The 13485-nt window shown below is 58.2% G+C and overlaps 1 protein-coding gene across 6 annotated transcripts in view; it reads right to left on the bottom strand.

Annotated features, from left to right (window-relative positions):
• Positions 1-4186: 4186 nt before the first annotated feature.
• WDR7 (WD repeat domain 7) overlaps positions 4187-13485 on the bottom strand; it is a 46523-nt gene continuing 37224 nt past the window's right edge. For 2 of the 6 annotated variants that reach the window (XM_059847767.1, XM_059847765.1), the window contains exons 25-28: positions 13196-13295; positions 7407-7553; positions 6412-6615; positions 4187-5356 (exon numbers count right to left, since the gene is read on the bottom strand). In XM_059847767.1, coding sequence (XP_059703750.1) covers positions 6412-6615; positions 7407-7553; positions 13196-13295 — 451 coding nt within the window. In that variant the 3' untranslated portion in view covers positions 4187-5356. The remainder of the gene's footprint in view (positions 5357-6411; positions 6616-7406; positions 7554-13195; positions 13296-13485) is intronic. The other 4 variants (XM_059847769.1, XM_059847770.1, XM_059847768.1 and 1 more) reach the window with 3 other exon arrangements.

Genomic DNA, 13485 nt, shown 5'->3' on the forward strand with positions numbered 1-13485 from the left:
TGTCCCACTGCTCTTTGCTGGGGAGCAGCTTCAGCAGCCTCAGCCTTTGACTCCCAGTTTGGGGGGGTTACTTTTCAGGGTGACCATTTTCAGCACCACAGAGCAGCTCGAGAGGTTTCCAAATCCCCTTGGGACCCTTCCCCGCTGCAAATCTCTGCACCTCCATCTCACCTTAGATCCTGTGGGATTGTGTCACCAAAGACACTGCAGAAAGGCTCCAGGTTAATCAGCAAGAACAATTTTCTCAGCTTAAATAGGGTGCTTTCATTTCTTGAAAGCCACTCTGATTTTTCCAGCCCCCTCACAAGGCAAAAATAGCATGCCCTAGAAATGTCACCGGCGTATGGATTCCTCCATATGGAAGAGGAGCTCGGTGATCAGCCATGTCTCTTCTCCTGGAGCAGCCTCAGAGCCCTCCCCGTGGGCTGATCTTCTGCCAGGCTGGGGGCTGTGCTGGAAGTCACAGAATTCTGGGATGGGCTGGGTTGGAAAGGAGCTTAGAGCCCGTCCAGTGCCAGCTCTGCCATGGCAGGGACACCTCCCACTGTCCCAGGCTGCTCCCAGCCCTGTCCAGCCTGGCCTGGGACACTGCCAGGGATGCAGGGACAGCCAGAGCTGCTCTGGGCACCCTGTTCCCTCCCCTTCCTCCGGGGGCTAAACCAGAGTAAATAAATCTGCATTTTACCCCTTGGGCCGTGTTCAAACACAGGAAACAGCTCAGCCCGGGGCTGTGGGAACAGAGGAGAGCACGGCACTGCTGCTCTGCCAGTGCTGCTTCACCCAGCGCTGCGCCCTCGGGGTGCCCTGGGTCCCCCTGTGTGCCCGGCCTGCCCTGGGTCCCCGCAGGTCCCCAGCAGCTCCCCGGGGCTGGCTGTCCCTCGCGGCCCTCGGCAGGGCTGGCAGCGCAGCCGCCCTTCCCGGCACCGCGCCGCTAATTGCTCGGCTTCGTTAGGGAGCGACAGCCGCTCCCCGGGGGCTCCTCTGCCGCCTTTCCTGGAAGTGTTTCCTCCTCGGGCCCCTGCAGTTCCGCCTCCATCCATTTCTGATGCCAGGGAGGGACCGCATCCTGTGGGATCCAGCCCGCGAGCTGCTTTTGGGGCCGTGGGACACGGTTTGGAGGGGAACCTGCCCTCCCTGAGCTCGCTGTCGGGGATGAGGGGGGGAGTGCCGCCGCCTGCGCTGGAGCCCCCTCCCCTTCCCGAATCCACTGCTGTCCCAGGGAGGTGGCTCGGGACGGATTTGCAGCCCTGCCAACCTCCTGGCTTGCCGGGAAACCCAAAGTCCCCGACCCAAACTCTATATTTAACGCCCCCAGCCCACCCAGTGGTTGCATAATTCCCAGCTCCGGGCTCGGGGCAGCGTTGAGCACTCGGAGTTTTTAATTGTCTCCCTCCTCCCCGGCAGTGCAAGAGAACAGACAGAGCAGGCACGAAATGAATCCCACAAAACCACAGCTGACAGGTTTAAAAATCTATTTTCCTGCAAGGATCTACGGGAAGGACGGGTGATTAATGAAGACTATGAAGAAAAGGTTTTATCCAGCAGATTAATTTCAACGGGTGTTTAAATCCTTAGCAGAGTTGGACAAGATGCTCCGAGGAGCAGCTGGGGGGGCTCCCTGGGCACCTTCCCAGCAGGGCACGGCATTCCAGCTGGCCAACGCCCCATGTCCCCCCAGCAGTGCCTGCCTGTCCTTGTCCCCCTCGGGCACCTCCTTTGGCTGAGTTTGGGTGCAATAATGCAGAGTTTTACCAAAAAAGGGGAATTTCTGTTACCCTCCGTGTGTGTTTCCCCTGCAGGGACAGCCAAGGAGAGCAGCAGAAGGAATCTGGAGTAGATGGAGGGTGACCATTTCCAGCTCCCACGTTCAGGAGCAATTTGTTATCCAAACCTCCAGTTTGGCAGAAAAAGGTGTTTAATCTCTCTTAATCCCTCAGGACCCGAACCTCTGAGCTGGAAGCCACGACTTCCCACATCCCACAGGACAGGCCCCAGGCCCAGAGGATTCCCTGTACCCCAGAAGTGCTGCCCAGGGAAGCTTTGCTGCCAGTGGGCTCCAGATCCATCCTGGGAGGAGCTGAGCTGCACCCTGCTGAGTCCTGGCACGGTTTGGTTTGGAAAGGACCTTCAAGGCCATCCAGTCCTGCTGGGCTGCTGGCACAGGCAGGTCTCCCACAGAGAATGAGTCCCAGCCCTGCAGAGGGAATGCCTAAGCTGTCCCTGACAGGCAGTGTGTGGTTCTGAGTCTGTGAGTCCCATTTATTCTCCGTCCCAGTGCCCCCATCTGTGTCTGACAGAATTCCATTAGGAGCTGCTATCCTGTGCTGTGTCCCTGCCCGTGGCAGGGGCTGGAACTGGCTGAGCTTTAAGGTCCCTTCCAGCCCAAGCCACTCCAGGACTCCAGGATTCTGTACCCCCCTCCCACAGCCGGTGCTCCAGGAGCAGGTGATGGCTCTGCACAAGTGAAACCCCCAGAAAATTGACTCTGAAAGGAGCAATCACAGCAGAGGCGGCTGCAGCCCTTCCCATTTCCCCTGGCAGAGCTTCCCCCGGGACCGTGTGCGCCTGACCCTAAACCTTCCCCATTTTCCAAGCCAATGCACTTGATGGGAACTGATCTCTGCACTCCCCACGGCTCCCCTGGCATCCCCGGGCTGGGACACGGCCGCTTTCGGCTTGGCTGAGTCCTGACTCCACTGCACAGGCTGGGCTGGGGCTCTGCTTTCGTTCGCTCCCATTCCCTGCAGGCATCCTCACTGCTCCCATTCCCTGCAGGCATCCTCACCTACGGAGCACGGGCTGCTCTGCTCTGCTCTCCTCGGGAGGACAGGAATGTCCCTGTCTCCTACAGAACAGGAATCTGTGCTGGACAAAAGCCCAGGAGGGCCAAGGAACCCCTCTGGCACCCTGGGACCATCCCTCTCCCCATCCTCTGCCTCCTCCCACGAGTTCACCAGCAGCACCACCCTCACTGTTTGCTCCTGGACTGAAGGGCATTTTAAGCCGTTTTCTGTCTGAATGTATTGTTTTATAAAAAAGCCAAATTAAACCTTGCAAGGGGTGCAGATTCCAGCATCACTTCCAAGCTGGAAGCATCGGTTTCCTTTCACCGTGTTGTAAACTGTGAGTAGCTCTGCAGGAGCGAGTAAATGCCTGTTTAAGGTTATTTACATCAATAAATAAATATTTACCCCTTTTTAAGCATCTCCAGGCCTTGCAAACAGGTTTCCAATTTACAAAAATCAATTAAAATCTGATATTAGAATGCACCAGCCCACGGTGATGTTCCCGGAGATGTCACTCAGCCTCCATTCCAAGCCCCACATCAGCATTCCAAAAGCTCTGCTGCTGAAAGAGCAGAAAGTTTCACCTTTTAATTTTTCATAGCGGATTAATTTTTAATTTTCAGACATCAGAGAGAGGGGGAAGAAGTTCCCCAGGAGCCTCTCCCGCTTCAAAGCGCGCTCCAGGCAACCGCCGCATCCAGTGTCAATTTATCACACCGGAGGCTCCCTTCCAGATTTTTCCTGAGGTTTTTTTGTTGTTGTTGTTGTTCAGACAAAAGTACGAATGCTGGTGAAGTTTCCTACAGGCTGGGAACGGGCTGGGCAGAAGCAAAGCCTCTTCTGCTGCCTGCTCAGCTCAGCTGGAGGAGCAGAAGGGCTGTGGCTGCTCCAGCTCCGCAGGCAGGCGCTTCACTGCCCCGAGCTGAGGCTGCAGCCAGGGAGCCTCTGCCCATCCTGCCTGATCCCCCTGGCACTGCCCACCCACCTCAGGGATCAGGGATAACACACCCACACAATTCCTGCGGGGTTTGAGTCTGGAGTCTGAGGTCTGAGCGGGTCCTTGCCGACCTGCTCTGGAGCGCCCCGGGGCACGGGGCCTTCCTCTGCTGGCTGCCGTGCCCTGGGAGCAGCGGGCACCAGATTCCAGAGTGCAGCACCTTCAGTTGTCAGTGCAGTTAATTCCTCTGGGGGAGCTCACCTCGGCTCTGGAGCCAGCCTGGCAGGGCTGGGGGTGCTCCAGGAGAGCTGCACAGGGACTGGGGACAAGGCAGGGAACCAGGACCCAAACCATCCCGGCACTCTGCTCTCATCCCGAAGGAAATGGGGGAAATTTGTTCAAGAGTGACAGATTCCTGATGAGGGGGCAAAGAACCATCAGCAGGAGACCACTGACACCCAAGCACGTCTCAGTCCAGTTTTATTCCACAAGCATATTTACACCAGGAATGCTGATCCACAGAGGGCAGGGACTGGTGGAGAGGCAGACACTGGGGCCATCCCAGGGTGACTTCATCCCCCCCCTCATCCAGGGACACCTCCACAGGCACAGGGACGAGGCCAAGCAGCGCCAGGGACACGCAAAGCTGGCAGCAGGGATGGGCAGCAGCCCTGGCACACAGCCACCTCCAGCAGCTCGAGTTAACCCTCCTCAGGCTCTGAGCCCCTGGCTGGAACTCTGCTGGAACAGCACAGGGGTATGGAGCTCCTGGGCTGGCTGCAAACCCCACCTGGGCACTACACAGATCACCCAAAGAGGAACAAAACACATTCATTTCCTCTTCTGGAGCCATGTGAAAAATGAATTCCTTCGTTTTTGGAACAAGTACCATGTTTAGCTTAGGAGGTAGTGCCAGCCTCAGGTCCGAGCTCTGCAGCCAAGGAAAAGCTGCACAAACAGAGATACTGAAATAAAAGGATTCGAGAGATTTTTTTCTCTTTGCCATGAGCAGAAACCAGAAAATTTCACACAAAATATTCCACAGAATCAGATATGTAAGAAGGAAACACAGTCACAGCGAGTGTCACACAGGAATATTCCTACTGAAGGAAACATTTCAGTACATCCAGTCAATAATTCATTTTTTTCCACAATTTTGATCATTTTTCCATTCAAAATGGCCCCCTTTGTCCTTTACTTCAATAAATACCTGCACCGGTGGCCAAAACCACCTTTCTATATAAATACTGCTTTTTTCCAAGTCTGCCATTGAACAGGAGTTTTAAATTATTTATTTACACGTGGACTCTCATTTTTCCTCCGGCCTGGGCACAGCAGCACTTCCAATCCCCTCAGGAAGGAGCCTTCACCCCTTGGGATGGGCCCAGGCCACGGCCCCCCATTCCAGCCCCGTTCCCAGGCAGGTCCCTGGCTCCGGGGGCAGCGGGAGCACGTCCATGTAAACACGAGCCTTTTTGGTAAACACTGACATTCTGGGAGGCTCCGCAGGGAAAAGGGCTCGGGTGATCTCCAGCGCCGAGGGGCCGGGCTCAGCCGGCTTCGGGAGGAGCCGCTCCTGCTCCCGCGGTGCCGGGCACGCTCGGAGCGGAGCGGCCCCCGCGCCCTGCTCCTGCTGGAGGCACGGAGGCAAGGCTGTCAGTGCCACCAGCCGGCCGGCAGAGATGGGCCGGGCCCCTCAGACCCGGGCTGAGCCCCTCAGATCCCGGCTGAGCCCCTCAGACCCGGGCCGGGCCCCTCAGACCCGGACTGGGCCCCTCAGATCCCGGCTGAACCCCTCAGACCCGGGCTGGGCCCCTCAGATCCGGGCTGGGACCCTCAGACCCGGGCTGAGCCCCTCAGATCCCGGCTAAACCCCTCAGATCCTGGCAGGATTCCCTCAGATCCCAGCTGAGCCCCTGAGATCCCAGCTGAACCCCTCAGACCCGGGCTGGGCCCCTCAGATCCCAGCTGAACCCCTCAGACCCGGGCTGAGCCCCTCAGATCCCAGCTGAACCCCTCAGATCCCAGCTGAACCCCTCAGACCCGGGCTGAGCCCCTCAGACCCTGGCAGGGCTCCCTCACATCCTGGCTGAGCCCCTCAGATCCTGGCTGGGCCCCTCAGATCCTGGCAGGATTTCCTCAGATCCTTGCAGGATTCCCTCAGACCCAGGCTGGGCCCAGCAGATCCCGGCTGAGCCCCTCAGACCCTGACAGGCCCCTCCCAGGTCCCGGTGCTCCCCGGCACGGTTCTGGCATGGCTCCCTGTGCCCAGGCTCACCCAGACCCTGCTCCCAGCCCATCCCAGGCTCACCCAGACCCTGCTCCCAGCCCGGGCTCACCCAGACCCTGCTCCCATCCCAGGCTCACCCAGACCCTGCCCCTGCCCAGGCTCCCCCAGACCCTGCTCCCAGCCCAGGCTCCCCCAGACCCTGCCCCTGCCCAGGCTCCCCCAGACCCTGCTCCCAGCCCGGGCTCACCCAGACCCTGCTCCCAGCCCAGCCCAGGCTCACCCAGACCCTGCTCCCAGCCCGGGCTCCCCCAGACCCTGCTCCCAGCCCGGGCTCACCCAGACCCTGCTCCCAGCCCATCCCAGGCTCACCCAGACCCTGCTCCCAGCCCAGCCCAGGCTCACCCAGACCCTGCTCCCATCCCAGGCTCACCCAGACCCTGCTCCCAGCCCGGGCTCACCTAGACCATGAAGCGGTGCTCCCTGCCGTCGTGGGCCATGAGGATGATGTTGCGGTTGGAGGTCCAGATGAGGCGCGCCAGGCGCAGCGCGGTGTGCGAGCCGGGCGAGGCCGGCTGCACCGGCGGCACCTGGTAGGTCTTGACGCAGCGCAGCTGGGGGGCGGAGTTGAGCATGCCGATGCTCCCCAGGAGAGAGGTGTTCATCTGGGGACACAGCCTGGCTGAGCCCGGCCCGGGGGGCAGCAGTCCCCGCAGCCCCCAGAGCACGGCAGCGGCTCCGACACTGCCGCGCGGCCCGGCCAGAGGCTGCACTGAGGATCAGGGGGTGGTGTGGCTGGGAAGGCACCTCGGAGCTCACCCAGTCCCCCCCAGCCATCCTCACCAGGCTCTCCGAGCCCTGCCTAACCTGGCCCTGGACACGCCCAGGGATCTGCTGCCTTCCACTCTTGGGAAACAGGCCGAGCACTGCTGGTGCCAGCTCCAAACTCTCCGTGCCCCCAGGAGCGTGGCAAGCCTGGGGTTTCTGTGCCCAGCAAGCCCTGGCAAAGCCCGGGGTGTCTCACTGCCCTGCCTGGAATCCCCAGCAGTGCCCTGTCCCAGCCACCCTTGTCCCGGCTCTCCCGTGTCAGGGTGTAAATCACGGCATCCGCGCGAGCCCCGCTGACATTTTCACAATTTAAATCATCTTGAGTAATAACCCTTTTAGGATGACTAATGTTCCTGATTTCCCTGCATTAATAATCGTGCCAAACAGGACACGGAAGGGAAAAATCACCAGCGCACGAGGTCACATCTGAGAACTGCAGGGAGGTTGTTTAACCCCTCGTGTCTGGGCTGGCAGGGATCTCCAGGATCGCCTCATTCCACACGCTGCCATGGGCAGGGTCACCTTCCACCCCCCGGGCTGCTCCCAGCCCTGTCCCGCTGTGACCTTCCCTCCCTGGGGATATTCTCCCTGCTGAAAAGAAGGGGCAAAGCCCCCGAGGTGTGCTCACCTGCCAGAAGCAGAGGTGGCTGTCGGAGTTGGAGTAGGTGGCCAGGTACCGGCCGTCGGGGGCGAACGCCACGGCAGTGATGGGCCCCTTGTGGCCGTGGATGGTCTGGGGACGGGGCACACGACAGCACTGTGGGACAGCCACCAGCTGGCAGCCACAAAACAAGAGCCCCCCACGGAAATGTCTCCCCAGAGAGCTCCTCTCCCACGGCAGCTCCCCCAAAAAGCATCAAAAAGCCCAGGTTTGCGTTAAACCCAGGATGCCACATGATCTCCTCCTGGAATTTCCCCTGGATCAGCACCAGCAAACCCCATTAGCAGGGCTCCTGTGCCCATGCCCCAGTTATTCAAAGCCCTGCTGGGTGTGTGCACCTGCAATGAGGCTGAGATTTTAACAGTCCATTAAGATATTCATTTATTCCTGGTGGGAAAGGTGAGGGAACCCCAGATCTCTCTCTAATGGGATCCCCACAGTTAATGAGTTTAGCCCCATCCCGCTCTTCAGCACTTAACAAGCACGGAGCACTTGTCAATAAAATATCTTTTGGTGAGACAAAGGTAGAAATCAATGGGAGCAGCACACTTGTTGCTCTTTTTACTCCTGGAACACGTTCCAAGAAGTACAAATCCTTCAGGGAATCCAGCTGCTTTGTTATTTAAAGGAAGTGCTCTTCTCTAATTGATGCTAATCCCTCCCAGCCAGGAGTTTTGTGCTCTGAGCTTGTGTTTTCCACCAGGAAGTGAAGCAGCTGCTTCCAGCTTCCCTGTGGAACGGGAAGGGAACTCTCCTGGGAGCCTCCTGCACCACAGCATCCACCCCAGTTATCCCAACAGCCCAACTCCAAGGCCAGGGCTTGGGAAAGTCTCCACTGAACTGCACTGTGCCACTAAAGGTCATCTGAAAACCCCACACTGGATCAATTTTATATTAGTAAATATTCAACATCAATATTTAAAATTGATAACGCGCTGCTGGAGACACCCACTGATATCTGATCCCCTGCATTAGCAGATATTTATAATTCTGAATTCCAGGGGTTCCTTGCATAGAAGGGGCAAACCTGCAGCACTGGGAAAGCAGCAGTGGCTGGCAGTGCCCAGCCTGGGAGCCCTGGCACTGCCAGGGGAGGTGGCTGTGACCCTGCCAGGGAGCTGCTCTGGGGACAGGGACAGCCAGGGGAGGTGGCTGTGACCCTGCCAGGGAGCTGCTCTGGGGACAGGGACACCCAAGGGGACAGGGACAGCCAGGGGAGGTGACTGTGACCCTGCCAGGGAGCTGCCCTGGGGACAGGGACAGCCAGGGGAGGTGGCTGTGACCCTGCCAGGGAGCTGCCCAGGGCACAGGGACACCCGGGGGAGGTGGCTGTGACCCTGCCAGGGAGCTGCCCTGGGGACAGGGACACCCTGTGACAGGGACAGCCAGGGGAGGTGGCTGTGACCCTGCCAGGGAGCTGCCCTGGGGACAGGGACAGCCAGGGGACAGGGACAGCCAGGGGAGGTGGCTGTGACCCTGCCAGGGAGCTGCCCTGGGCACAGGGACAGCCAGGGGACAGGGACAGCCAGGGGAGGTGGCTGTGACCCTGCCAGGGAGCTGCCCAGGGGACAAGGACAGCCAGGGGACAGGGACACCCAAGGGGAGGTGGCTGTGACCCTGCCAGGGAGCTGCCCAGGGGACAAGGACAGCCAGGGGACAGGGACACCCAAGGGGAGGTGGCTGTGACCCTGCCAGGGAGCTGCCCAGGGGACAGGGACACCCAAGGGGACAGGGACAGCCCCTTTAATCATTTGGTTTCCTAAATGAAGCAATGAAAATCCCTTCCTCTGTTGTTTCCATGTTTAGAAAAGGCCTTTATCCAGCTGAGGGTACACTCAGGGATTCCCTTTTCTCCAGAACTTCAGGATGTGCTTTCCATGACCAGGAAATGCAGGACAAACACCTTTAAAGCACTGCTTTCAAGAGCAGCATCTCTGATCCTGTAATTAATTAAGCCGAGCCACAATTCATTCCAAATGGAATATTAAATCATTTTCTGCCCTCCACATAAATCAAACTTTGCCAAGGCATCCAGGACTGAAATGAAATCAGCCCTGCACAATCCAATTAATGCTCGGATTGCTGGGATTTTAATTCTGCAAGGACCCAGGACCAAACAGTATTGATTCCAGCCCAGGCTTAAAAGTAGTTTTTGCTTTGAAATAAACCCAAAATAACTTCTGTTTCTCTTTAATCTTCCGGTGCAAATGACCCAGGTTTTAGGTACAGAAATTACATCTATTTCTGAAATGCAGCTCTAAATACTGATGATGAACCCCAAGATTTAATCAACACGAATGGAATATTTCAGAGTCTCTCCTCATAGACCCAGGTATGGTCGTAAAGGAAAAGGAGACCATTAAAGGAATTAATTGGGGGATTTGGGGCCAGACTCTGGTACTCAGCAAGAATTTACCTGGGAAAATAGGAATGTTTTCCCATCATCCCAAAAGCAACTATCAGGTACCCTCAAATTCAGTTACCTGCAGTCTCTCTTTAGTGTTTAATTTGATATAAAAGAGCATTTATAGCACCAGCATTTTCCTGTGTTACTGCACCTTTAAGTGCAGGATTTTTACCTGTGTGCAACAATTAGGAATCTTACACAAAATATTAAAAATGTGGTTGGAATTGAATATTATTTTAGTGTTGAACTGGGCAAACAGAGCTCGTGCTCAACGATAATCCCGTTGCCTAATCCTTTTAGTATTGTTACCGAGGAATTATCGCTGCAGTTATTAATCCAAGGGTTTCTTTTGGGATAACAATTGCCAGGGGTGCTTAACCCCGTGTGCCTGGCTGGGCTGCGGCCGCGGGGTTCCGAGCCGGGCAAACAAAGGGCACATTCCAGCTGGAGCTGCTGCTTCCCCACTCCCTGCGCAGCATCACCGCTCTGCATCGAATCCCAGATCTCATCCCAGCCCCGATCAAGATGGAGCCCCGCCGGAGCAGGGCTGCCCGAGCACGGAGAAGCCGGGGAGGGAGGGAGGGAGGGAGGGATCGATAGTCATCATCGGGTCGTGCTGCGGCTCAGGGGCTGCAGGCGCTCGGGGAAGCTCCACCTTCTTTTTGGGAAGCGCTGAGTTGAACCTCGGCCTCACCTGAGCCCCGGGGCCGTGCTCAGGGCAGGAGCGCTCCGCATCCTGCTGGATGGAGCTCAGCCCAGCCCAGGCCGGCGGGGAGCCCAGGGACAGCCCGGGGCAGGGATCTGTTCAACGGCGGGCAGCTCCCCGCGCTCCAGGATACACCACGGGATAGAATCCTACCGCACCTCGTGGGGAACCCGATCCCCCCGGGGCTGGGTCACCCCTCAGCCAGCAGGGACCCCCGGCCTCCCACCTGTGCAGGTGTTCCAGCAGCTCAAAGAACCTGCCCCAACCCCACTGCTGCTCCAGCTGGGAAAGCACTGCACCGATCCCACAGCAAACGCTGCTGCTGCTGCTTATTCCCAAAATCAGAATGGAGTGAGTTTGGGAGGAATTCTGAGCTCAGAATGGAATCCCTCCAGCCTCTGCGGGGCAATGGGTGAGGGGGAACATGGAGGGGGAACATGAGGGGGAACAGGAGGGGGAACGTGTGAGGGGGAATATGGAGGGGGAACATGAGGGGGAACGTGTGAGGGGGAATATGAGGGGGAATATGAGGGGGAACGTGTGAGGGGGAATATGAGGGGGAATATGAGGGGGAACATGGAGGGGGAACATGAGGGGGAACATGAGGGGGAACGTGTGAGGGGGAACATGTGAGGGGGAATGTGAGGGGGAATGTGTGAGGGGGAATATGAGGGGAAAATGAGGGGGAATATGGAGGGGGAATAGGAGGGGGAACATGTGAGGAGGAATATGGAGGGGGAATATGGAGGGGGAATATGTGAGGGGGAATGTGTGAGGGGGAATATGAGGGGGAACATGGAGCAGGATTGTGTGAGGGGGAATATGGAGGGGGAACATGAGGGAGAATATGAGGGGGAATATGAGGGAGAATATGAGGGGGAACATGAGGGGGAATATGGAGCAGGATTGTGTGAGGGGGAATACGGAGGGGGAATGTGTGAAGGGGAATACAGAAGGCTGCTGCTGCTACTGTACTGGACAGCACCTGAGCTCAGGGCATGGATCCTCCTTGGAAGGGGGGGACAAACCTGGCTCCCAGCTGGCTCCAGGAGGGAGAAGCCCTGCTGAGGATGGGCTGGGAGAAGAAGCCCTGCTGAGGATGGGCTGGCTCCCAGGAGGGAGAAGCCCTGCTGAGGCCGGGCTGGGAGAAGAAGCCCTGCTGAGGATGGGCCGGGCTGGCTCCAGGAGGGAGAAGCCCTGCTGAGGCCGGGCCGGGCTGGCTCCAGGAGGGAGAAGCCCTGCTGAGGCCGGGCTGGCTCCCAGAGGGAGAAGCCCTGCTGAGGACAGGCTGGCTCCAGGAGGGAGAAGCCCTGCTGAGGCCGGGCTGGCTCCCAGAGGGAGAAGCCCTGCTGAGGACAGGCTGGCTCCCAGAGGGAGAAGCCCTGCTGAGGCCAGGCTGGCTCCCAGAGGGAGAAGCCCTGCTGAGGCCAGGCTGGCTCCCAGAGGGAGAAGCCCTGCTGAGGCTGGGCTGGCTCCCGGAGGGAGAAGCCCTGCTGAGGCCGGGCTGGCTCCAGGAGGGAGAAGCCCTGCTGAGGACAGGCCAGGCTGGCTCCCAGAGGGAGAAGCCCTGCTGAGGACAGGCTGGCTCCAGGAGGGAGAAGCCCTGCTGAGGCCGGGCTGGCTCCCGGAGGCACGGCACTCCCAGGCAGTTTATCAGGCCCGTCACGGAGACGGGTGAGGAGCGGAGCCATCGCAGCGAGCGGCCCCGGGTCAATGCCCTCCCTGCGAGCTGCCGTGGCACTGAATATCAGCAGGCAGCCCTGGGAGCTGCCAGCAGCTGAAGGACAGGTCAATGGCCACGGGAAGGGCACTGCCCGGCCCCAGCCACCCCACGGAGCCAGCCGTGCCACCTGGGGACAGCAGCCACACCGGGGAGGGCTCACAGACTCATGGCATGGGAGGAGGGGCAGGAAGAACCTGCTTTGGATGTGGAGTTATGGAAAAACAGAGTCAGTGCTTGCACTTGCAATAGTCCTAATGCAGTCTACTAACACAGTAAATTTTACTGAGGGGAAACCCCATCCTAGATAAATGCTGATTTATCTTTTTGTTAATAAGTGGGATTTTTGATCTCCATCATCCTATTGATCATTCCAAGCAATTTCTCAGTCACTTCCTACAACCACCTTTCTCAAAAAAATTAAAATTACATGGAAGGGGAAATTGCACAGCTTTTTCAGCTGCACCATCCTCAAGTTATTCCATGTTTTTGAGCAGCCAGAAAAATCTGCCACTGTGAGAAATTACGTATAAAATCGGACTTGGAGGCAGGAATCTGTATCCAATAGAGGGTGCTCCTGAATAATAACCCTGAAAAGGACCTGTCCTAATTATCCTGGGGGTCCCTTTGGTCACCCCCAGCTCTGTTTGCCACGGTTAATTATTAAGAAAAGTAAGGAACTGTGAACACTGCCCAGCACAGAGTACATAATTCAGAATTTTTGTGGAAACACCCCCCAGGCTTTCAGCCCAGGAGACAAAGCTGAGGTGTGAATCCAGCACCAGGGACGGGAGGCAGCAGCACTCGCTGTCTGTCAGTCCTGCTGCTCCCTGGGTGTTACCCTGGTGCCCAGCAGCCCAGCACACAGCCCTGAGTGGGTGCCCCCTCCCGGGGGTGCCAGGGGTGCCCCCAGCCCCGCTCACCTGGCACTTGCCCGTGCGGATGTCGTAGAGTGCCACGGAGCCGTGGCGCGCGCCCACGGCGATGCGGTGGCTGCGCTCGTAGTAACTGACCATGTAGAACCTGGGGACAGCAAGGGGCACAGGCTGGCACACCACACCCACCTGGGCACAGCAAGGGGCACAGGCTGGCACACCACACCCACCTGGGCACAGCAAGGGGCACAGGCTGGCACACCACACCCACCTGGGCACAGCAAGGGGCACAGGCTGGCACACCACACCCACCTGGGCACAGCAAGGGGTGGGGCTGG

This window comes from Haemorhous mexicanus, chromosome 5 (genome assembly GCF_027477595.1).
Source record: "Haemorhous mexicanus isolate bHaeMex1 chromosome 5, bHaeMex1.pri, whole genome shotgun sequence".
NCBI classification, from domain to species: domain Eukaryota; kingdom Metazoa; phylum Chordata; class Aves; order Passeriformes; family Fringillidae; genus Haemorhous; species Haemorhous mexicanus.